Raw genomic sequence first — 24162 nt, 5'->3', positions numbered from 1 at the left:
ACGCGACCGCAATCCTCTGCTGATGCTAATACTGCATTTAGACACTTATTTGCCCATGTCTTCTTCCATACATTTTTAGCTATACATATATTACAAATATTTTTTTTTCATAAAGACACATATGTCATCAGCAGAAGATTGCGGTCGCGTGAGTTATAGTTGCCTGCACTAACTATAACGGGGGAATTTCACTGGTTTTTTATCAGTAAAATTTCCGCTAACTATAACATGTGTGAAACCTATGGTTTTTTCAGTGAATTTGCAAGGTTTTTTAAATGCTAATTCCTAACTATAACGTGTGTGAAACCTATGGTTTTTTCAGTGAATTTGTACGGTTTTTTAAATGCTAAGTTACTTTACGCCATTCGTGGCGTGCGCGCCCACTTAACGCAGTTCGTTCCGTGCGCGCACGGTGCGCTTCGCGCACCGTGCGCGCACAGTAAGCACGCGGTGCTTTCTGTGCTTACGGTGCTTATAAGCCATGCACAAATGGTGCCCTTCGGGCACCATTTGCACACGGGGTGGAGAGAGTGTGGATAATTTTTTCTTTGATTATTTTTGTTAAAAATATTGTGGTTTTTCTCCGTAATGATAAGCCCTGCACATTTGGCGGCCTGCGGACACCAAAAGCACAGGGGGTGGGGAGAGTGTGGATAGTGTTTTTTTTTTACATTTTTTACCGTACGCGTACGGTAAGCGTAAACGGCAAAATTAGCGAAAAAATAAAAATGGCGTTTTTGGCCTTGGGGGGGTCTTGGGGGACTCCCTCATCATGGCTATGTGTGTGTGAGCTGTCAAAACAGCTCCTTTACATGTGTATTGTTTTTTTTTTACATCCTAACTCTCAGTGTGAGAGAGAAAATGGCGGCCGCCGCTTCCTGGTTTCGGCCGATTCGAATGTTTACTAAGATCTAAGAGCCAATCAGAATCGCGCTCGCACACGCCACCGTACGCGTACGGTAAGCTTACGGTAAGCGTACCGTAAGCTGGCTCAGATATATATATTGATTTAAAGGCTATTTTCTCAGAATCTACTGAACAGATTTACACCAAACCTACAAAAGGCACTTCCTTGACCTGAGGACTACCTCTCTGCCAAATTTCAAGTAATTCTGTTCAGCCGTTCGGGCTGTAGCCCTGTCTAAAGGTCCTATGGAAAAATGCATGGGAAAAACGCGTTTTGGGACCCCCCTTTTATCTCAGCCCCCACTTGACGAATCCTCCCGAGACTTTCAGGGTAGGAGCGGAGCGTAGCGCCCCACCTATTTTGAGAAATTCGCGAGGATTCGTCGGCCGGCGCCAAAGTTATTCAAAATAGAATGTTGCGGATTTCCTATGGAAAAGGGGTCCTAACTATAACTACCTACTGGCGACCGCCAGTAGGTAATATATCAAGAAGACTACTCCCATCAGCCTTGAAAGTCCTTCAACTGCCAAAGAAGTAAGTACACGAGCCTGGAATTGGTGCTGGTTTCATTTATTACCCAGAGCGTCGGCAATAACGTTTCGGCTCCGTGGAGCCTTGATCACATGACCTAAGACCCAAGACTTTCAGGGTAGGAGCGGAGCGCCCCACCTATTTTGAATAATTTGCGAGGATTCGTCAACCGGCGCCAAAGTTATTCAAAATAGAATTTTCAGATTTCCTATGGAAACACGGTCCTAACTATAACTATCTACTGGCGACCGCCAGTAGATAATATATATACACATATACATACATACATACATACATATGCATCTACATACATATACATGTGTATGTGTATATATATATATATATATATATATATATATATATATATATATATATATATATTCACTTAAAAAACCATAGGTTTCACACGTTATAGTTAGCTGGACATTTCCCTCGTAAAAAAACAATGAAATTCCCCCGTTATAGTTAGTGCAGGCTGGATGCTCCTGTCCCTTGCTTTAATTTGAACGCGCTGATGGGAGAGTGCGCCCCGCACCTTTGGGTAACTGTGAACTCTGTATAAATTGCGGCCGACCCGGCCGAGGGGTGCACCGCCGTGGATTCTAACGGCTCCGCCGCTGGTCTTCAGATCAGCATTGCAGATACATCTGGCGTTTACCTGAAAGGGTGAGGACTGAGCAGAAGCACCCGTGATTTGGAACTATTTTTACTTAATGCCTGCCTGCAGCCCATTGGGGTTTTATGTTAAGGACTACCAGTCCCAGAAAGCTTTGTGATTTCAATACTCACCTGAGTGCAATATTTGAATAAATATGGGAGTATTCTCTGGAGTCCTTTTGTTGGCAGTCATTGAGTAGCAGCAAGCCTCAGAAGAAGGGCGTAGCCCGAAAGAGTCAGGCGCTGCTGACGCTGGATGCTCCTGTCCCTTGCTTTAATTTGAACGCGCTGATGGGAGAGTGCGCCCCGCACCTTTGGGTAACTGTGAACTCTGTATAAATTGCGGCCGACCCGGCCGAGGGGTGCACCGCCGTGGATTCTAACGGCTCCGCCGCTGGTCTTCAGATCAGCATTGCAGATACATCTGGCGTTTACCTGAAAGGGTGAGGACTGAGCAGAAGCACCCGTGATTTGGAACTATTTTTACTTAATGCCTGCCTGCAGCCCATTGGGGTTTTATGTTAAGGACTACCAGTCCCAGAAAGCTTTGTGATTTCAATACTCACCTGAGTGCAATATTTGAATAAATATGGGAGTATTCTCTGGAGTCCTTTTGTTGGCAGTCATTGAGTAGCAGCAAGCCTCAGAAGAAGGGCGTAGCCCGAAACGCGTCAGGCGCTGCTGACGCTGGATGCTCCTGTCCCTTGCTTTAATTTGAACTCGCTGATGGGAGAGTGCGCCCCGCACCTTTGGGTAACTGTGAACTCTGTATAAATTGCGGCCGACCCGGCCGAGGGGTGCACCGCCGTGGATTCTAACGGCTCCGCCGCTGGTCTTCAGATCAGCATTGCAGATACATCTGGCGTTTACCTGAAAGGGTGAGGACTGAGCAGAAGCACCCGTGATTTGGAACTATTTTTACTTAATGCCTGCCTGCAGCCCATTGGGGTTTTATGTTAAGGACTACCAGTCCCAGAAAGCTTTGTGATTTCAATACTCACCTGAGAGCAATATTTGAATAAATATGGGAGTATTCTCTGGAGTCCTTTTGTTGGCAGTCATTGAGTAGCAGCAAGCCTCAGAAGAAGGGCGTAGCCTGAAACGCGTCAGGCGCTGCTGACGCTGGATGCTCCTGTCCCTTGCTTTAATTTGAACGCGCTGATGGGAGAGTGCGCCCCGCACCTTTGGGTAACTGTGAAATATATATATATATATATATATATATATATATATATATATATATATATATATATATATATATATATATATATATATATATATATATATATATATATATATATATATATATATATATATATATATATATATATATATATATATTTTCACTTAAACAACCATAGGTTTCACACGTTATAGTTAGCTGGACATTTCCCTCGTAAAAAACCAATGAAATTCCCCCGTTATAGTTAGTGCAGGCAACTATAACTCACGCGACCGCAATCCTCTGCTGATGACGTCAGATATTACATCACTGATTACATATGTGCCTTTCTGAAAAATAAATATTTGTAATATATGTATAGCTAAAGATTAATGGAAGAAGACATGGGTAAATAGGTGTCTAAATACAGTGATGTAATAACTGACGTCATCAGCAGAGGATTGCGGTCGCGTGAGTTATAGTTGCCTGCACTAACTATAACAGGGGAATTTCATTGGTTTTTTACGAGGGAAATGTCCAGCTAACTATAACATGTGTGAAACCTATGGTTTTTTAAGAGAATTTGCAAGGTTTTTTTAAATGCTAATTCCTAACTATAACGTGTGTGAAACCTATGGATTTTTAAGTGAATTTGTACTTTTTTTTAAATGCTAAGTTATGTATTTATTAATATTTTTTTTTTCAGGTTTTTCACCGTGCGCGCACCGTGCGCACGCAGTGGGCACTCGGTGCGCATCGTACACCGAGCACCCACGATGCGTTGTTCGTGCCGTGCGCGCACGGTGCGCGCACCACGCATTTTTTCGTCAAAAAAATAAATGTTTTTTTCACCCTTGGGGGTCCTTCAGTGACCCCCTGACAAAGGCTAGGGGGTCAGGAACTGTCCACCCTGCCCCCTTTTCACGTTCTCCACCTTTGTTTTTCACTGCCTCAGACTGCGAGAGACAAAATAGCGGCCGACACTTCCTGATTTCGACCGATTCGAATGTTTACTGACATCTAACAACCAATCTGAAATGTGCTCGCGCACGTCACCGTGCACGCACGGTGCGCGCTTATAGATATACATGTACTTTTAACTGAAATTTTCTCTGGAACTACTGAACAGATTGACTCCAGATATTCAAAAGGCACATCCCTGACCTGAGGACTACCTCTCTGCCAAATTTCAAGTAATTCTGTTCAGCCGTTCGGGCTGTACCTTGGACTAAAGGTCCCTATGGAAAAATGCATGGGGAAAACGCGTTTTGGGACCCCCCTTTTTTCTCAGCCCCCGCTTGACTAATCACCCCGAGACTTTCAGGGTAGGAGCGGAGCGCCCCACCTATTTTGAAAAATTTGCGAGGATTCGTCAACCGGCGCCAAAGTTATTCAAAATAGAATTTTCAGATTTCCTATGGAAACACGGTCCTAACTATAACTATCTACTGGCGGACCGCCAGTAGATAATATATATACACATATACATACATACATACATACACATACATACATATGCATATACATCTACATACATATACATGTGTATGTGTATATATATATTACCTACTGGCGGTCGCCAGTAGGTAGTTATAGTTAGGACCCCTTTTCCATAGGAAATCCGCAACATTCTATTTTGAATAACTTTGGCGCCGGTCGATGAATCTTCGCGAATGTCTCAAAATAGGTGGGGCGCTACGCTCCGCTCCTACCCTGAAAGTCTCGGGGGGATTCGTCAAGCGGGGGCTGAGATAAAAGGGGGGTCCCAAAACGCGTTTTTCCCATGCATTTTTCCATAGGACCTTTAGACAGAGCTACAGCCCGAACGGCTGAACAGAATTACTAGAAATTTGGCAGAGAGGTAGTCCCTAGGTCAAGGAAGTGCCTTTTGTAGGTTTGGTGTAAATCTGTTCAGTAGATTCTGAGAAAATAGCCTTTAAATCAATATATATATCTGAGCCCGCTTACGGTACGCTTACCGTACGCTTACCGTACGCGTACGGTGGCGTGCGCGGGCGCGATTCTGATTGGCTCTTAGATCTTAGTAAACATTCGAATCGGCCGAAACCAGGAAGCGGCGTCCGCCATTTTGTCTCTCGCACTGAGTGTTATTTATCAAACATGATGCCCAAAAACATGTTACGGGGCTGTTTTGACAACTCCCTCCCACACAGTCATGTTGAGGGAGTCCCCAAACATCCCCCAAGAGCAAAAACGTTTTTTTTTTTTTCGGCAATTTCGGCGAGTACGCTTACCGTACGCTTACCGTACGCGTACGGTTAAAAAAAAAATTAAAAAAAAAACACTATCCACACTTACCCCAACCCCCTGTGCTTTTGGTGGCCGCAGGCCACCAAATGTACAGGGCTTATTAGACCTGTGAAAAAAAACTAAATTTTGGCAACATGAAATTATAAAATCGAAATAAAAAAAAACACTATCCACATTGACCCCACCCCCTGTGCTTTTGGTGGCCGAAGGCCACCAAATGTACAGGGCTTATTAAAGTTGCTAAAAACCGTGCACGGAACGAACTGCGTTAAGTGGGCGCGCACGCCTCGAATGGCGTAAAGTAACTTAGCATTTAAAAAACCGTACAAATTCACTGAAAAAAACCATAGGTTTCACACACGTTATAGTTAGCGGAAATTTTACTGATAAAAAACCAATGAAATTGCCCCGTTATAGTTAGTGCTGGCAACTATAACTCACGCGACCGCAATCTTCTGCTGATGACATATGTGTCTTTATAAAAAAAAATATTTGTAATATATGTATAGCTAAAAATGTATGGAAGAAGACATGGGCAAATAAGTGTCTAAATACAGTATTAGCATCAGCAGAGGATTGCGGTCGCGTTAGTTATAGTTGCCAGCACTAACTATAACGGGGTAATTTCATTGGTTTTTTATCAGTAAAATTTCCGCTAACTATAACATGTGTGAAACCTATGGTTTTTTCAGTGAATATATTATATATATATATATATATATATATATATATATATATATTCACTTAAAAAACCATAGGTTTCCCACATGTTATAGTTAGGTGGATATTTCACTCGTAAAAAACCAATGAAATTCCCCCGTTATAGTTAGTTCAGATAACTATAACTCGCGCGGCCGCCACTCTATCACAAGGATGATGTCATCAGTGATGTCATGAGTGAAGTAATATGTGACGTCATCAGCAGTGGACTGCGGTCGCGCGAGTTATAGTTATCTGAACTAACTATAACGGGGGAATGTCATTGGTTTTTTACGAGTGAAATATCCACCTAACTATAACATGTGTGAAACCTATGGTTTTTTAAGTGAATTTGCAAGGTTTTTTTAAATGCGAATTCCTAACTATAACGTGTGTGAAACCTATGGTTTTTTCAGTGAATTTGTACGTTTTTTAAAATGCTAAGTTATGTATTTTTTTTTTGGTTTCCCCGCGATTTAAAAAAAAAAAAAATGTAAATGTTTTTTTCTGCCTTCGTGGTCCGTCAGGGACCCCCTGACAAAGGCTAGGGGGTCAGGAACTCTCTACCCTGCCCCCTTTTCACGTTCGCCACCTTCCTTTTTCACTCTCGCACTGAAAACAAACAAAATGGCGGCCAACACTTCCTGATTTCGACCGATTCGAACGTTGACTAACATGTAACCACCAATCAGAATTACACTCGCGCACGTTAGGGTGCTCGCACGGTGCGCGGCTATAGATATGTATGTGCTTTTAACTGCAATTTTCTCAGGAACTACTGAACAGATTGACTCCATATATGCAAAAGGCACATCCCTGTGCTGAGGATTACCTCTCTGCCAAATTTCGAGTAATTCTGTTCAGCCGTTCGGGCTGTACCTTGGACTAAAGGTCCCTATGGAAAATTGCATGGGGAAAACGCGTTTTGGGACCCCCCTTTTTTCTCAGCCCCCCCGAGACTTTCAGGGTAGGAGCGGAGCGGAGCGCCCCACCTATTTTGAAAATTTCACGAGGATTCGTCAACCGGCGCCAAAGTCATTCCAACTAGAATGTTACGGATTTCCTATGGAAACACGGTCCTAACTATATACTGGCGACCGCCAGTAGAATATGAAATATATATATATATATATATATACATATACATATATACATACATACATACATATATATATTTTATTTTTTTTCAAACATAAAGCCACTTTTTACCAACTGAAAACTTTTCAGAACGGGTGCTATTTCTACTTGCAAGTGGCTGCATGCCAATCATTTCTCCCCAACAGCTCACAAGAACCCAAAAGTGCTCCACAGGTCTTATATCTCTGTACATGCTCCCATTGCTTGGTAAACCATCGTAATCAACAAATGACTATTGGGGACCCACTTAAATATCTTGGCATTTACATCTACAGGGACACAAAGGACATATTGGACTGTAACTTAACACGGGCAATTAACACGCTCAAACCACAAATCAGATTCTGGACGTCCCTGCCACTATCGGTAGCGGGAAGGGCAACATTTGCCAAAATTGTGATGCTTCCCAGATTACTTAATTTTTTTACGAACTTGCCACTCGCACTACCTATGCAGGTGTTTAAGACCCTAGATACACATCTAGTGGAGCTGATCTGGGGGTCAGGGAGACGTAGGATCGGGTTGTCTAAGCTGTGGTTAGACACTAGACACGGGGGTTTGGGAGTCCTGGACTTCAAAGCATACTGCTATGCAGGACAGTTACAATGGTTGGCATACTGGCTTGTAGGGCGTAATTTACAAGAGATTGCCATGTCCAGACATGACAGACACACGTTACTGCTGCCAAACAGTAGACATCCAAAACATGCGCCCCCACTAATAAAAATGGCAATGACATACTAGAAGAAAGCACTACGCTACACTAAGGGACAGGCTCCTTATGCCCCCAACATCCCGCTATTGAGTACTCCACTACCCTTAGGAACGGTATCACAAAGGCACATACAGGCTTGAATGGAAGCTGGTGTGGACGCGATAGGAACGCTCTTTACAGGAGGTACACTGATGAATCACGACACCTTTGTAAGAGAACGAGGTGTGCCAAACACACTATTCCTCTTGCATGCGAACACAGTGAGATACGTTAGAAACACATGGGCACCGGAGGGAACCGAACCCCCCACACACGAACTGGTGCACATGCAATACTTAATGGGGAATGGTAGCCATTCAACTAAGTGGCTATACTATGGAATTCGAACACACACAGCAACACCGCTAGAGGAACTTTGTGAAAAGTGGAATACTGATATAGGGAGAGAGCTTACAGATAAGGAGTGGAATGTCATCCTTGAATACCCGAGGAAGGTATCACGTAATCCAAAATTCAAATTCATTCAACTAATGATCCTACATCACGCTTATCCATCCCCGCCCCCCACAGACTTAGTGGCATGTTCCCAGACATAGTGGACGCATGCCCACGATGTCAAGAATCGGATGCTAATTTATTAAACATGTTGTGGGCATGCCCCAGGCTGGCACCTTATGGGCTACGATTAATAATCTATTGAACACAATAGCTCCAGAACGCAGAGGTATCTCACTAGAACACTATATACTAGGGTATGGTCCGAAATCCAAAAGTGGAAACCCCACGTATAGATTTGTCAACCTGGCGCTGATCTTAGCAAAAAGAACAATAACCATGAGATGGAAGGCGAAAAAAGCACCGGCGGTGCTGGATTGGTATAATGAAATGGTTAGATGGGGCAGGGCGGGAAGCGAGAGGAACGAAGGGGTATTTGTAAAAAATCCATATCGTTAGAATAGAATGCGCTGCTGGAGGAGTTTGTGGTGACAGAGATACACACCATGTAATGCAGACATACATAATTGGTTATGTAACCTTCACTGCGACACTGGGTATAAGGAAAAGCAGGATGTGGCAGAGCTCTATTGTATATTAGGTGTTTACTGCCAGCAAAACGCTCTCTAATGTGTAAGAAACGACGATGGTGCTAGAAGCTATAACTGATGCCTGGGAGCAGTTTTGAGTACGTGGGGTAATGGGAGGGGGGAGTTAACTTCAGTTAGGGTTAGTTTTTTCAATAAGACAGAGCTATGCAATATAGTAAGTGGTCTCTGCTATGTTATGTGTACACACAGTAACGATGAGGCAACAAAGTCAACAACTTGGATTGTATATGCAATTGTATGAAAATGTGTAATCAATGTCTGATCAGCGCTGTCACTACTATAATCATACTAATGTCGACTATATGTGTTTACATACAAACATGTATACTTGGTACAATGTACACAGGGAAACTGTAAAGAATCAGAAAATCAATAAAATCTGTTTTAAAAAAAAACGGATTGGAGACCCAATCATTGCCAGCGCGTGTCATCATATCTGTTGATAGGAGTTTTAGCCCCTCTGGGTACAAGTCCCATAATGCACCATCCTTCCTTGCAAGCGCGCTGACTCAGATTACACATTTTTCAACTGGAGCAGTACCATAATAAACCGTCCTGTTTCCCAGTTTATGCAGAGAATGCATAGCTGTAAGCTATCCTTTTGTAAGTCTGATTTCCCATTATAGTAATGGCGACTTAGTGTCCATGGTATGCCTCTTTCTCAGATAAGCGACAGTTTCAGCCAGTGTCATAAATTTTGAACACAAAGCCACTTTTCACCAACTGAACACCTTTCAGAACTGGTTCTATTTGTACATGCAAGTGGCTGCATGCCAATCATTTCTCCCTAACAGCTCACAAGGAACCAAAAGCACTCCACAGGTTTTCTGAAATAAGAGTTTATTGACCAACAGACGCGTTTCGACAGGCAGTGCCTTTTTCAATGTTGGCTCTGTAAATGCTCTCATTGGTTGATAAACCATCGTAATCAACGGAGAGAGAGAGAGAGAGAGAGAGAGAGAGGGGGAGAGAGAGAGAGAGAGAGAGAGGGGGAGAGAGAGAGAGAGAGAGAGGGGGAGAGAGAGAGAGAGAGAGAGGGGGAGAGAGAGAGAGAGAGAGGGGGAGAGAGAGAGAGAGAGAGGGAGAGAGAGAGAGAGAGAGAGAGAGAGAGAGAGAGAGAGAGAGAGAGAGAGAGAGAGAGAGAGAGAGAGAGAGAGAGAGAGAGAGAGAGAGAGAGAGAGAGAGAGAGAGAGAGATTATTTAACTCCCCCACACACACATGGCACATTCCCAAGGGCAGCAACTGGAGGTGGTGGAGGAACAGCAGGTATTTCTTCCCCTCGATGAAGGGCTGGCTGAAGTAATTGACTCCTCCTTTCAGCGCACACTCTTCTGCACTAGAGCCTATTAACAACCAACTTTTGCTGTTAGCGATAAATACCAGCAGTCAACCCGCTGCTAAAGCCAAGAGTCCAACCCCCTCAGAGGGGCACAAAGGAATTCCAGGGAAAAACATAGTCCTTAAAGGGACTTCAACCCTCCACCATCTGATGCATTTTTTTTTAAACAGCCGGTTACCCACCAGGATAATCGGAACAACAATTCTGGGACTACCACCCCCTCTCCTCCTGATGATTTGTTCCTCCCCTTGGAAGACGATACCAGGGAATCCTCAGACAATGCTAATTGTGGGGATGAACCAGGTGCCAGATATGGTCAACCCTGATGATATCTTCCACCCCTGTTTCTCAGATTGGAACCCTGCGACTAAGGTGGAGCAATATTGGGGCAGCCGCATAAGAAAGCTCCTGGATGAAGAGGTTTAGGGAAGGCTTCTAGCAGAATGCCCAAGGCCGTCTCTAGAGGGGAGGCAGCGTAAAACTAGAGACTGACCCCAAGATGGCCACGTTTATCAAAAACTTTCATCAAGAACCCGATGAAGGGACTTGACCGGTCATGGAAGCCCTGCCAGGACAAAGTGCCAGATATCTTGGGACCGCTTACATTTTTTTTAGATATGGCAGAAGAGGCTCGAGAGTCTGGTAACCTCAATGATCCCAATATTTTATATGGTTGGGCCAACGCGCCCTGAGCTTCCTGGGCAAAGAAAATTGTGCCCACTCTACGAAGCATAGAAGATTTCTCCTCATAAAGATAGACCCTAAGCTAGGGGAATTAGCCACCCCGGAGGCAGGCCAGGTGGTGGATTGCGGGCCCTTCAGAGACTACTTAATCAAGGAGCTTTCTAAATTTCTTCGAATCTTTCCTCCCTTGATAAGAAGCAACGATCAATGAAGATTTTGGCACGACTGGGAGCGCTAATCCGGTCAGTCCTTCAACTCTGCTCCCACAAGTTCCAGACAAAAAGATCAATGCAGTGGAAGGATCAGAAGAGATTATGGGGGATTCTTCCCCTTTTGTGGTTCCGGACGTGGCAGAGGTGCATTTAAAGGTGCCGCCAATCCTTAAGGGGATCCAACGAAAAGTGATACCTTTTATTTCCATGTAAGGTGTGGGGGTCCTGCTCAGATTCTTTATCTACAATTGGAGAGCCGTAATAGGTGATGCATGGGTCTGTCAGGTGGTACATGGTTTCCATATAGACTTCTACAGAATACCATGTATTTTGCTATTCGTGTGGTTATTTTTTGCAGACATCTTGCTTTGGGCATCTGACCTATAAGTAATAGCCCAGCCAAGTGGGCTGAGTAGACAGCCTGCTTTGCCGAGCTGTAGGCATCTTTGATGCTGCTGCTGCATAAGAGGTCTAGAGCACACTTCCTGTGCCAGTGTTTCTTTGAGCTTTGGAGCAATGACCCCAGGGAGTGGGGGAATTAAACAGAGGCAACGCCTTGATTTAGGCATCAGAGAGATGAGTGGGTGAGGAGGGATGAGAAGGAGAGGGTTGGTATGAGATGGGATCCCATGTTGGGAAAGGTCAGAGGCGACAGTAAGGCAGCAGCTAATATTAGTGAAGTAAGTACAGTGACACTTTTGCCAAGGGGCCCACTGCATCACAATTATGAATGTTTTACAATAGAATTTGGGCATGGGGGCTCATTGTCCTTGCTAGCATTAGGGCAGATGACGCTATTGGCGCAAAACAACTGGGGAAGCATGCAGTAGCTAATTTTCTTTCAATCAGAGACTGGACTTGTTTTGAGATTGAAGTGATGGTCACAGATGGTGAAGAAGGAATAAAAGAAGGGGAAATAGCCTGTTTCTCAGGGCTAGAGCCATCCTTAGTGCAGCAGGTGGAGTGCATTGGTGCTCACGGCACCCCAATTATGGGCAGTAGTGTTTGTGGTAATTTCTGGTTTTGCTTGGTGCGGCATATTTAGTGTGGATTACGAGCTACAGAAAAGCACCCCTGAAATGTTCTCATGATCCCTGACCCCTGTGATCATCCCTCCCATTCCCCAAATCCTTACCATGAAGTTTTGGAGGGTGGCCCATCTTCAAAACATTTTGCTTAATTGGGGCTCAGACCAAAATAGTTTGAAGACCTCTGATCTAGGGGGTTGATTGGAGGACATCCTCAGTGCAGCAGATTGGTCCTCAGACTCCACTTTCAAGAAATTCTATTTCAAGCCTGTCTTGAATGTTGCCTCATTGGTGGTTAATAAGCTTTAGACTTGCATATTCTGAGCCTCCGGTCCTGACATAGAATGTAAAGTTTCCTAGCTAATGCGAAGGAAAGTTTTAATTATATAAAGGACATGGAGGCCAGAATTAGTATAATATGCATGTGTTGTTCTGATATGGTACACTAAGTGACACTGTAGGGTTGCTTGACACTGCATAATTGTGCCGTTGTGTATAAGATTTTTGAGACTCCAAAATTACAGATGGATGTGATGTGGTTAAGATGTTTGGACTGCTGAGCTGAAAATAAAGAAGGAGAAATGCATAATCCAAGCCTCCATTTCCTTAATAGAATGACTATTTCCTTTACATTAGTTAGGAAGTTTTACATTCTGCATCAGTGGGAACATGCAAACCATGTGAATGAGTACTGGGGACCTGCACTCACAGGACCAACACACTAGAATAAATGGACATTGCAGCCCGCACTGGTTTCGCTGTTTAAAATTTTTACAATTCAAGCTCTGAGACTGAGAAAAAGATACCAATCATGAAGTTAAATTGGCGTTGAGGTCTCATGATTTGTTTTGATCTGATGTTTTATTGTATTTTTACTGTTCTCTTATATATTGCTGAGCCAGAGAATAACATTTGCATTATGAATTATACTGGCGATGTGAGATTTTATGACTAACTAATATTGAATAGCATATTTTACGTTTTTATACTTCGCTATAAATAAATGGGCTTTTCGCTGAGCTTTTATGGTTGTATATTCCACCGAATAAAGTTTAACTGATTGATTGATTGACTAGTACAATCATCACCCACTGAGATGTATGGTCCTGGAATTCCTGTTTGTGTTTGTCCTGTTGTCGCCCGACCATTGACTTCTGAGATACGGGACGCTTTTTCTCAGCCTTCAATGTAAGCTATCAGGCTATTTCTTCCATCACATTACACACCCCTTTTCTGCACCTCACATGCTGTAATGCAGATTTGAAATTGGTTCTTTGAAGTCTGAGAGGCTATATCCAGGAAAACATTTAGCATAATTATGCTCCTAAAGGGTGCTGCTCTGTTATATGGAAACTAGCACCCTGTGTTTATAAGTTAATGAATAATATATCTATGAGAAGTACTCCTGGGTCTTGGTATGTAGCAAGGGATTATTCTAACATCAATGACTTCAAAGAAGATCCCACGATGCAAAAATGAAGATCAGGCATCCCGCAACATGAATCTAAATAATGAACTCTCATAGACTGGAGAGCTTTTTAATGAGGATATATTTATTAGCTAGGGTCAGATGCGTAGGGATTCATTAAAATGTACACTGATGGAGAGATGGTTTTATAATTAGCAGATAAAAAGCCCTTTAAATCATTCCGAGATTCTTTAACACTGGAATCTTCTGAAAAACAAACCTGGGAAGAATATTTCATGTATGCTGCCATAGCAGCAGGGTGTACGGATTGGAAGAGAATGAGAATTGGAGGCTTAATCTACAGCCTCTTCCATGGCAAGTAATTCAGTAAATGATTGGATTGATATTTCTCTACACACATCACATACAGACACTATTCCATTCGAAGAAAAAGTCCTTCCTGGTTGAAGAGTGCATTGAAACTTCAACCAAGCATATTTGGTGGCAATGCAGGTAGGGGTGTTTTGAAGTGCATACACAATCATTTTGCCGACTATTAAGCATTCTTAGTCTGGTTATGCTTTGTCACTCTACAAGAATCTTAATGATACTCCTAAACACCCAGCCCACACTGTGATCCTACACTGTTATACTAGCATTAATTACAAACAAAGTGGTATGGTGTTAACAACAAGAGACCACTACTTCATGCTGCGCTATGTCAGTATCAATCCTTATTGTTTCATTAGAGAAGCTGGGGATCAAGCTGGATAAATCCAATCTATCATTTAACCAGTCTCTCCTAAGTAGACCCCAAGCAAGTTCATGAACACCACTTAGCCATAACAACAAGCGATACTATGGTTATTAAAAACACTAAAATGGACTTCACAATGTTTACGGTGCTCCAAAGCACATTGTTTCTTTTTTTGTGTGCGCAGAATATGGTTAACCATATAAACACCACAGAACATGGGGTGCCCTGCTCTTACTTTCACATTTCATGTAGAAACATTAGGCTTCTCTCCAGCCTTCATCTCACCATCCTTTCCATACGGTTATTTAAGACAAAGAAATCTAAACAAAGGCATGTATGCCAGTCTATGGAGATAAACAAGACAGTTACTACAGTTTTTACAAATAAAAAGCTTACCTGTAAAGGACAGGGTATGGATCATCCCTCTCTGGTGGTCCTGTGATGCGGGCACAAGTAGGAAAGGACTTCACAGGAGGCTGAATCATTGTGTAAGGTGCTACTTCTAGCAGATGTAAAACCTCATCCAAGAGGCTGACTAATTTCTCCACATCTCCATCACCAATCACAGAGGTTTCCAGGAGCTGGTCCATATCCATAGGAGCCTCCAGATCAGTTTCATACTCACGACTTGCTTTCTCAATCCCCGGGGCTGTGTCCGGCTCTATTAAATTTTGGCTGGCTATAGGAGGGGTGCTATCTGCTAATTGATCACCAAGTTTTTTAATTTCTGATAAAATCTCATAAAAATGGCATTTCTGCAAGACTGCAGAACATGCTGTGACGACTCGAACTGTCTGGTCTGATAATATCAGTTCCAATAGTTTCTGGTAACCACTTTTTTCGAGAGTTTCAGGTCTATTTTTGAGAAACACTTCCATCCCTTTTGTCATGCTGATGACACTGTCCAAAGCTCTGAAGGCATTCAGTTTGAGGGAAGACGACACATGTTCAGCAAAAAGCAACTCAAATAATTTGTCAATAACACCAGCCTGCAAAAGTGCTACCACTCCTTGGTTCCCACATTCTACTAAGGAAGAAACTAATTTTGTCCCAGCTTTGAGCTGCCTGACATTCAAAGCAATAGGCTGGCCAAGAGCCACCTGTAAACTTAAAGCTTGTATGGTCCAATCTACCAGCTGATTCAAATAGTCTTTCTTTGGTTCCTTAAGAAGAAGGTAACTTAAGCCTTTCACAATCAAACTGGGGACTTCTTCTAAAGCAGTCACCCACTTTGCACCCCGGTCATCTTTATATAATTCTAACAGCTCTGCTAATTTGAATGAAAGCTCAGTCGCCAAATTGTTTTCTTTTTCTGGGTCATCTCTCAACCTGCACATTTCATTCTCAAATGCAGTTTTATAAGGACAGTTAAAATACAACATGGGCCCAAGTTCTCGGTCGTAGGGGTCATATGACATGGCAGGAACGGATGCCAGGTCCTCAACAGTATAGTCAATGTCGAAAGTTGGAAACTTGAATGATTCACGCTCCAAGTCTGCAATCCCATCTTCATCACTTGAAATCTGCTCATAGCCATCATCACCTGCAATGAGGATTCAGAGTTAAAGACTACATCTATACCATCTACGACATCAAAATATTCGTAGCACATAAAAGTTCCAATCATTTTTAAAATAATTGACAAACATTGGAAATGCTAAAATGCAGGCTGTAGAGTATTGCAAAGTATTTCATTACTCTATACTTTATTGTGCTTCTATTTATTTGGGGCAAATACATTTGACAGGAAACGGTATAGACAGTAACTACTGGTCCATAAGGACAAGATCAGCTGGAAAGTTCCATAAAGCCATTGATTGATGGTAGTTAACAGGACAGTTTGAGAAATTAATAAGATACATCAATAGTGTACATAGATGAGAGGCGGTCAGGATTTCAATTGTCAGCAGTATGTGGCTGACGTGTTTGGTGAAGGAACTAACATGAAGGGGGATGGAACAATATTAAGTTGTTAAAATGTCAGCTCAGAGTGTAGTCATAATGGAGAGGGCGTTTTCTTTAGGAGTAGTATTACGATAAGTAAAAAATGTTTAAGCCAGAGGTCTACTCAGAGGCCATACCTGTAAAGAGCAAAAAGGTAGTGGAGAAGTGATTCAAGTACTATGGAGAACAGTTGTTGAATCGCCAAACAACAATATAGGGGGTTTGTATTGAGCTCTGGCACTGGTAGAAAGCCAGTCAGCATTGTTGTTCATATAAGGCGATGAGCAGGTATTTGCGGAGGATGAACAGAACCCAGATTAAAAGGTTGATGACAACTTTGATAAAGGGGGAGGGGGGGGGGCAATGCTTTGGAAAGCCCCCGAGTAGGCATAATGTAGTAGTATTCTTTTCTCACTTGAGTGTTAATGAGCCTAGTGGTAACCATCAAATGTTAAGGGTAGATATTGTGTTGGAAAAAAAAGGAACATATGTATTTTTTTAAGAAAAATAGCAGAACAAGATTTCTAAAGAGGGGAGAACAAACCAGGAACGTAGGGAGAATGCAGAAGAGATCACTGGAGTCAGATAAGATGTTGATGGGTTTACAGTACATAAAAAACATATATATGTTATCTTTTGAAATTTTAAACATGAATAACTGATTGGCCATCTAGTGCCCAAAAAGCTGTAAAGCTGTTGGAGATGTGTGAAAAGGTGAGTAGAAGGCAAAGAGAATGTTGGAAAGTGACCCTTTTTGACAAGTCACCCTCACTTTTTGCCTGATAAAAGTGCGTTGGGTACCTGCTATCAAGGTCGCCAGTGCCAGATCTCTTTTCCCAAAACAGTACAATTGTTCCCCCAGTTGGCAATACCTTTAGCACCCCTGTAAGTCCCTAGAAAGTGGTACCACTGGTACCTAGGGCCTGGGTACTTAAGAGGATCCCTAAGGGCTGCAGCATGGATTGCGTCACCCTAAAGGGCCCCTCATCATACTCATGCAAACTGCCATTGCAGGCTGGGTCACATGGAGCAGATGAAAGTCAATACACAGCATGGCACACCTCCTGTGTAACATGCCTGCAGAAACTGCACACAATATATGCAAGTCACCCCAATAGCAGGCCTTACAGTCCTAGGACAGGGTGATTTACATTACCTGCGAGGACATATCTGCATGAGCAGATATGCTTGTGTGATGTTCAATTCGATTCTTGGACATTGCACTGATGGTTAATATCGCTAAAACTGTAAAAAGTCTATTACAAAAGAGTACTTACCTGATTATGAAGTTCTTAGGTTCAAAAATATATATATTTAAAAATACCTATTATTTTACTAAATTGGTGTGGTTCTCTTTTTTGAATGTGTGCATCATTTATGGACTTTGTGTGCTACAAATTTCTCTAACACTTCTCTCTGAGAAGCCTAAAGCTGCTCGGCCACACTACCATAGATAGAGCACCTTGGGATTACTACAGCAAGCCCCTGTCCACTCATAAGAGATATCTGAACTCTTTACACAGCATACATATTTTTGGTATACTATAAAAAGAGCCGACTTCCTACAACGAAGAAAATGTGTGTTTAAATAACGGTGAGAGGGGCACTAAAGGGATAATAACATCAACATCTTGTGCTTTCTTCGTACTAGACTGAGCTAGGACTGGCAAGCATCATCTAACAAAGAAGTGATTGCAGAAGTAGACAAATTTACAGCTGAGAACACTACCTGCAGTGGTGAGAGATGCAGGTGTATTAAGAACGATTGGTTGGCTAACTATATGAAAGGCAGAAAACCCCTTGAGAAGGATCTGTATGGTTGTCATAGACTGAGTGATTTAATTAGTGAATTTCAGACAGTAGGCTTAGCTTAGAGAAGAGCATGGAAACCAGTATTAAGAGGACTGAATGAATCATAGATAGATAAACAGTAAGCATGTGGAACAGCAGTCACTGTAAGGCTGTGAGCATTAGTTATTTCAGGAGTGGTAGTATCACCGTTGACTCAAAACATGCTGGTGGCTAAACACAGGATGAATAGATGGGAGAGAGAGAGAGAGAGGCACTGACCCTTAATGGCTCAAGAGTTGACATCTGAGTGTGTTAGATTGGCACATGACCTGTTACCATATTTGAGTGGGATTTACTCATTTGGGAAAAAGACTCATAAAAAGGAGGTGAAGTGAGCTGTGGTCCTGTGTGTGAATGAGGCGCTGTGAGCAACGAGGACAAGCTGATTCCAATATTACGGTTCTTGGAAAACAAAAATAGCAAATTCAGCACCTTTGATAGTTGAATGAGAAATAGCAACCCCAAAGGGGAAAGTAGTGAATGGATGATTTGGCATAGCTGTTTGAAAGAGTTCAGAGTAATAAATGGCAGTTTAATTGTGATGAGTGTTTACATCATATCAAGCACTTTGAGGGTCCATGACTCCCTCCATGAGCAAAGGAGCACATTTTAATCTTAGGAGATCAGGTCTATCTAATTGTCCAAGACTAATTGCTTGAGTGCTGAAGGTACAGAGAAGAAAGAGTACATCCAGAGTGTAGGGCACAGTCATCCTCCAAGGAGATACTTGAGTGGCAGATGCAAACTGTTTTCTTGCTCAATTTTTGTTTTACTAGTTATTGCTTTGGGTGGGGAAAGTTGGAGGTCCCTGCATGGGGGCAGTGGGTATGGATTATTGAAGGGTGGCACTACTCAATCCTCTCACGGTCTCCACAACCCGAGTGGTGGATTCCTTCTTAGTCAAACGCTCATCACAACTAGCTGATACATAGAACTGACAGTGTATACATTTCTTACATGGAATGTACGGGGATGCCTATGACTACCAGACAATACAAGGTGTCTCTGTACATCTTTGGTGCAGACTGGTGCAAGTGGCTATGCTTTAGGCGGTGCTTCATGTAGGTTTGGGTTTTCCCAGACCTCCTCTAACCACTTTAGGCGAGACATCGGGCACACAGAGAGGAACAGAAGCTACACATTAAGAAGAGAGGGAGAGTGATTTGCACTGGATAATCAGCATTTGCTAGAGGGCCGCTTATATAGGCTATTCCTGGGGTCCTATTTGACATTTGCTTAACAGTGGATGAGAACAGTGGATATGTTTCTGTGGAGGGTAAGCTAGGTGGCTGAGTGGTGGCCTTGGGCAGCATATACGCTAGAACGCAAGTCAGGGGTCCTCCTACTCCTCAATATCGCTTTTATTGGTAAATTGGCCCGGCAGCCCAGTTATCATAGACAGAGACTTCAATGGGATACTTAACGTCCAGCTACATAGATCTGATCCCCTGCTCCTGAACACTCCCAACACAATACAGCTAAAGCCCTCAGGGATTTGTTTACAACACTGGCCGCTCCAAGACAAATGGTGTCAAACATCCGACCTTTGGGGAATACTTGCATTACTAGACTGAGCATGACGTCCATGTCCACTTGGATCGTTTTGTCGGACATGCTAACATTCTCTCAGAGGTCAGTAACTGAGTACTTGGGCTGGACGCTATCAGAGCATAAACCCATACTGCTCCATGTATCATGGGGTAGAAGCAGAACTAGTGAAATAGAGAATGAGCCTGCACACCAGTTTAAAGGTAGTTGTCTTGCACGCATGCGGCTATACGCACGCTTTCTATCGACACTGGAATACCGAGAACGCCGAACTCTTTCTGACTTGCCGGTAAGCTTTCTTAAACTTTGGAGGCTTCATGCCGTGTTTAACACCCCCGGCTCCTTCGGGATTCGAGCAATAACATTCTTCATTTTCACTTCCCAGCTTCTTCGATTATCGAGTGGGTTACTTTTTTAGACAATCGGGTAAGACTTTACTAAGAACACATGGGTGATTACACAATGGTCGATACTATTTAATTTCCCATGGGTTATATATTCACACTCCGCTTCCATTTTTATCTTCCCCCGGACACTCAGTCTTTAGACCTCTTCGGAAAGCTGTTTTACCGCCTCGCTATTTTGAAAGTTGCGACTAGCTTCGTAGTGAGTATAACGTTGTTTGCATTGTTCTGCTCTTCTCCTTTCTTCAGTTTTGACGCAATTCACCGCTTCTCTCCATACTTTACCGTTGGGCACAGAATAACACCCACGCGTACTAGTTCTTTCGTATCACCTAGGCAATTTCTCTTCACTGATTTTTTAATACGCATAATTTTAAGCACATTACTGAATATGCTACTTACCAGTATGCATCTGTTCTTGGCATGTACGGCTGCTGACATTCATATCTGTGCATAGATCGCCGCCTAGTGTTGGGTCCGGATGTTTGCACGTTGTTGTCCTGGAAGAGTCTTCGAAGTATCCTGAGATAGGTGACTCCTCCCCTGGACCACAGTGCGCATGGGCATCCTCTCCATCCTCAGATTGTTTTTCGCCATTGTGGCAGTGATGGAGTAGATACAGAAAGTGATGACCATGCTTACAGTAATTCTGAGAGCTGCAGCTGCTACAGGCGCCGGGGAGGAGGGTGGGCGATATGAATGTCAGCAGCCCTACATGCCAAGAACAGATGCATACTGGTAAGTAGCATATTCAGTTCGAGGCATGTGGGCTGCTGAATTCATATCTGTGCATAGAATATATAGCAGTACCCTCTATTAGCGGCGGCCACCAGTGCCAGCTGCAGCGGTCTGAAAAAGAGTTTTGAGAACAGCCTGTCCTACAGCTGCCTGCTGTTTTGATTGCACATCTACACAATAGTGTTTGGTAAATGTATGTGTAGTGGACCAGGTGGCTGCTCTACATATATCATGCAAAGGAATGTTTCCCAGGAAAGCCATGGAGGCCCCTAACTTACGTGTTGAGTGGGCTCGTGGGGGAATCGTTAATGTGCGCTTAGCTTTTTGATAGCAAATTTGAATACATTTAACGATCCATCTGGCTATACCTGCTTTGGAGATGGCGTTACCTTTGTGGTGTGGGGCAAAGGCAACGAAGAGTTGTTTTGTTTTCCTAAAGACTTTAGTCCTGTCCATATAGTACATGAGGGCTCTCTTTACATCCAGTGTATGGAGTGCTCTTTCTGCGACAGTTTGTGGGTTTTGAAAGAAAACAGGCAGTTCAATAGTTTGATTCATGTGGAACTGCGATATCACCTTGGGCATGAATTTGGGGTTGGTACGTAGTACGACCCTGTTTGCATGAACCTGTATGAATGGCTCTTGAATGGTTAGTGCCTGGAGTTCACTAACTCTCCTCAATGAAGTGATCGCTACTAGGAAAGCTACTTTCCAGGTGAGGAATTGAATCTCACATGAGTGTAGAGGTTCGAAGGGTGGACCCATCAGGCGTGTGAGGACCAAGTTGAGGTTCCACATTGGAGCTGGTGGGTGGCTTGGAGGAATTACTCGTTTGAGTCCTTCCAAGAATGCTTTGATGGCAGGCACTCTGAATAGAGAGAGGTGCTGCCTGTTCTGGAGATAGGCTGATATTGCGGTCAAATGGACACGTATTGAGGTGTATGCCAGATTGCATCGGTATAAGTGTAAGAGGTAACAAATTATGTTTTGGATGGATGCGTCTAGCGGGTTAATGTCATTGTTATTGCAATAAATTACGAACCTTTTCCATTTGGCTGCATAGCAAGCTCTGGTAGTGGGTCTTCTAGCTTCCTTAATGATGTCCATACAGTCAGGTGGCAGATTGAGGTAGCCAAACTCTAGGACTTCAGGAGCCAGATTGCCAGGTTCAGCTGTTGCGGATCTGGGTGCTGAATCTCTCCATGGTTCTGCGTCAAATGCGCGGGTTTGATCCGCAGCCTTTGATGCGGCACCACGGAAAGTTCGAGAAAGGTGGTGTACCATGGTTGGCGTGCCCATGTTGGAGCAACCAGGACGAGTGTCAGTGAGTGTTGTCTGAGTTTGCGCGCCACCAGCGGTATCAATGGTGCTGGGGGAAAAGCGTACGCAAATCTGCCGGACCAGTTCATCCATATCGCATTGCCCTGCGACTGCGGATGTGGGAACCTGGCGGCAAAGCTTTGGCATTTTGCGTTTTCGCTTGTGGCGAATAGGTCTATGTCTGGATGACCCCACTGCTGGAAGTACGGGTGGAGTACTGATGGGTGTAACTCCCACTCGTGCATCTGGTGGCTGTGTCTGCTGAGCAGATCCGCCATCTGGTTGTCCTTGCCGGGGAGGTGTTCCGCCATGAGGAACATGTTCCTCTGAATGGCCCACTTCCACATGCTCTGAGCCAGATGAGACAACTGTGGAGAGTGTGTTCCTCCTTGCTTTTGTATGTAGTACATGGCGGTCATGTTGTCCGTCCGGATCAACACGACTTTGTTGCACAAGTGTACTTTGAATGCTTTCATTGCTAGGAAGATTGCCATCAGTTCCAGAAGGTTGATGTGCAGCTTCTTTTGTTGTGTTGTCCATAGTCCCTGCACTGTGTAATGGAGTACATGAGCTCCCCATCCCTGGAGAGACGCAACCGCTGTCAGTATTATTTGTGGAACAGGCTCTTGGAACGGTCGGCCCTTGCAAAGGTTTTGTGGGTTCCACCAATGCAGAGAGTTGTATGCCCGACCGCTCACCAACACTAGGTCTTTTAGTTGCCCGTGAGCCTGATTCCATTGACGTGCTAAGCACTCCTGAAGCGGGCGCATATGTAGTCTCGCGTGTGGGACTATGAAGATGCAGGAGGCCATCATGCCTATCAACTGCATGAACACTCGCGCAGGAAGGGAGTGTTGGGGTTTGAACTTGGAAATCAGCATTTGCATGCTGTTGATCCTCACTAAATTTGGCTGAGCTGTGGCTGCCAGAGTGTCTATGGTCGCACCTAGGTACTGTTGTACGTGTGCGGGTTGGAGATGTCATTTTGGGTAATTTAGTGAGAACCCCAGACTGTGAAGAAGGTGAATGGTGCGGGACATGTGGCTGGCACATTGCTGGGCTGACTTTGCCTGAACAAGCCAGTCGTCCCGGTAAGGGTAGACGTGAATGTGTTGCCTCCGTAGATGTGCAGCCACAGTAGCTAGGCACTTTGTGAAAACTCTGGGTGCTGTTGTCACGCCGAAGGGGAGAACCTTGAATTGGTAGTGCTGCCCTTGAATAGTGAACCTGAGATATTTTCTGTGTGAGGGGTGAATGGGTATGTGGAAATACGCGTCTTTGAGATCTAGCGTGGCCAGGAAGTCTCCCTGTTTGAGCAGCGGGAGGACTTGTTGTAGGGTGAGCATGTGGAAATGCTCTGAGAGAATGTAGCGGTTGAGGGGTCTCAGGTCTAGTATAGGTCTGAGTGACCCGTCCTTTTTTGGTATTAAGAAGTACAGGGAGTACACCCCGTGCCTTGCTCGTGGACGGGTACGACCTCTATTGCGCCTTTTTCCAGCATACTTAGCACTTCCTGCTGTAATAGCGCTAAGTGCTCTGAGGACATAGGACGGTGTTTTGGTGGTATTGTGGGTGGAGTGGAGGTTAATTCTAGGCAGTAACCGTGTTTGATAATATCTTTGACCCACCTGTCCGTGGTGATGGTGTTCCACGTGGACAGGAACCTTTGTAGCCTTCCCCCAACAGGTGTTATGTGGTCGGGAAGAAGGGAGAGGGCGTCACTGTTTGTTCTTGGGGGAGGAC

General features: G+C 43.8%; 1 protein-coding gene across 2 annotated transcripts in view; it reads right to left on the bottom strand.

Annotated features, from left to right (window-relative positions):
* VIRMA (vir like m6A methyltransferase associated) overlaps positions 1-24162 on the bottom strand; it is a 753509-nt gene that overhangs the window by 493338 nt on the left and 236009 nt on the right. For both annotated transcript variants that reach the window (XM_085605246.1, XM_085605248.1), the window contains exon 9: positions 15011-16157. In XM_085605246.1, coding sequence (XP_085461372.1) covers positions 15011-16157 — 1147 coding nt within the window. The remainder of the gene's footprint in view (positions 1-15010; positions 16158-24162) is intronic.

This window comes from Triturus cristatus, chromosome 5_1 (genome assembly GCF_964204655.1).
Source record: "Triturus cristatus chromosome 5_1, aTriCri1.1, whole genome shotgun sequence".
NCBI lineage: Eukaryota > Metazoa > Chordata > Amphibia > Caudata > Salamandridae > Triturus > Triturus cristatus.
The sequence above is the reverse complement of the archived record's forward strand: the minus strand, read 5'-3'. Positions and strand labels throughout refer to the sequence as shown.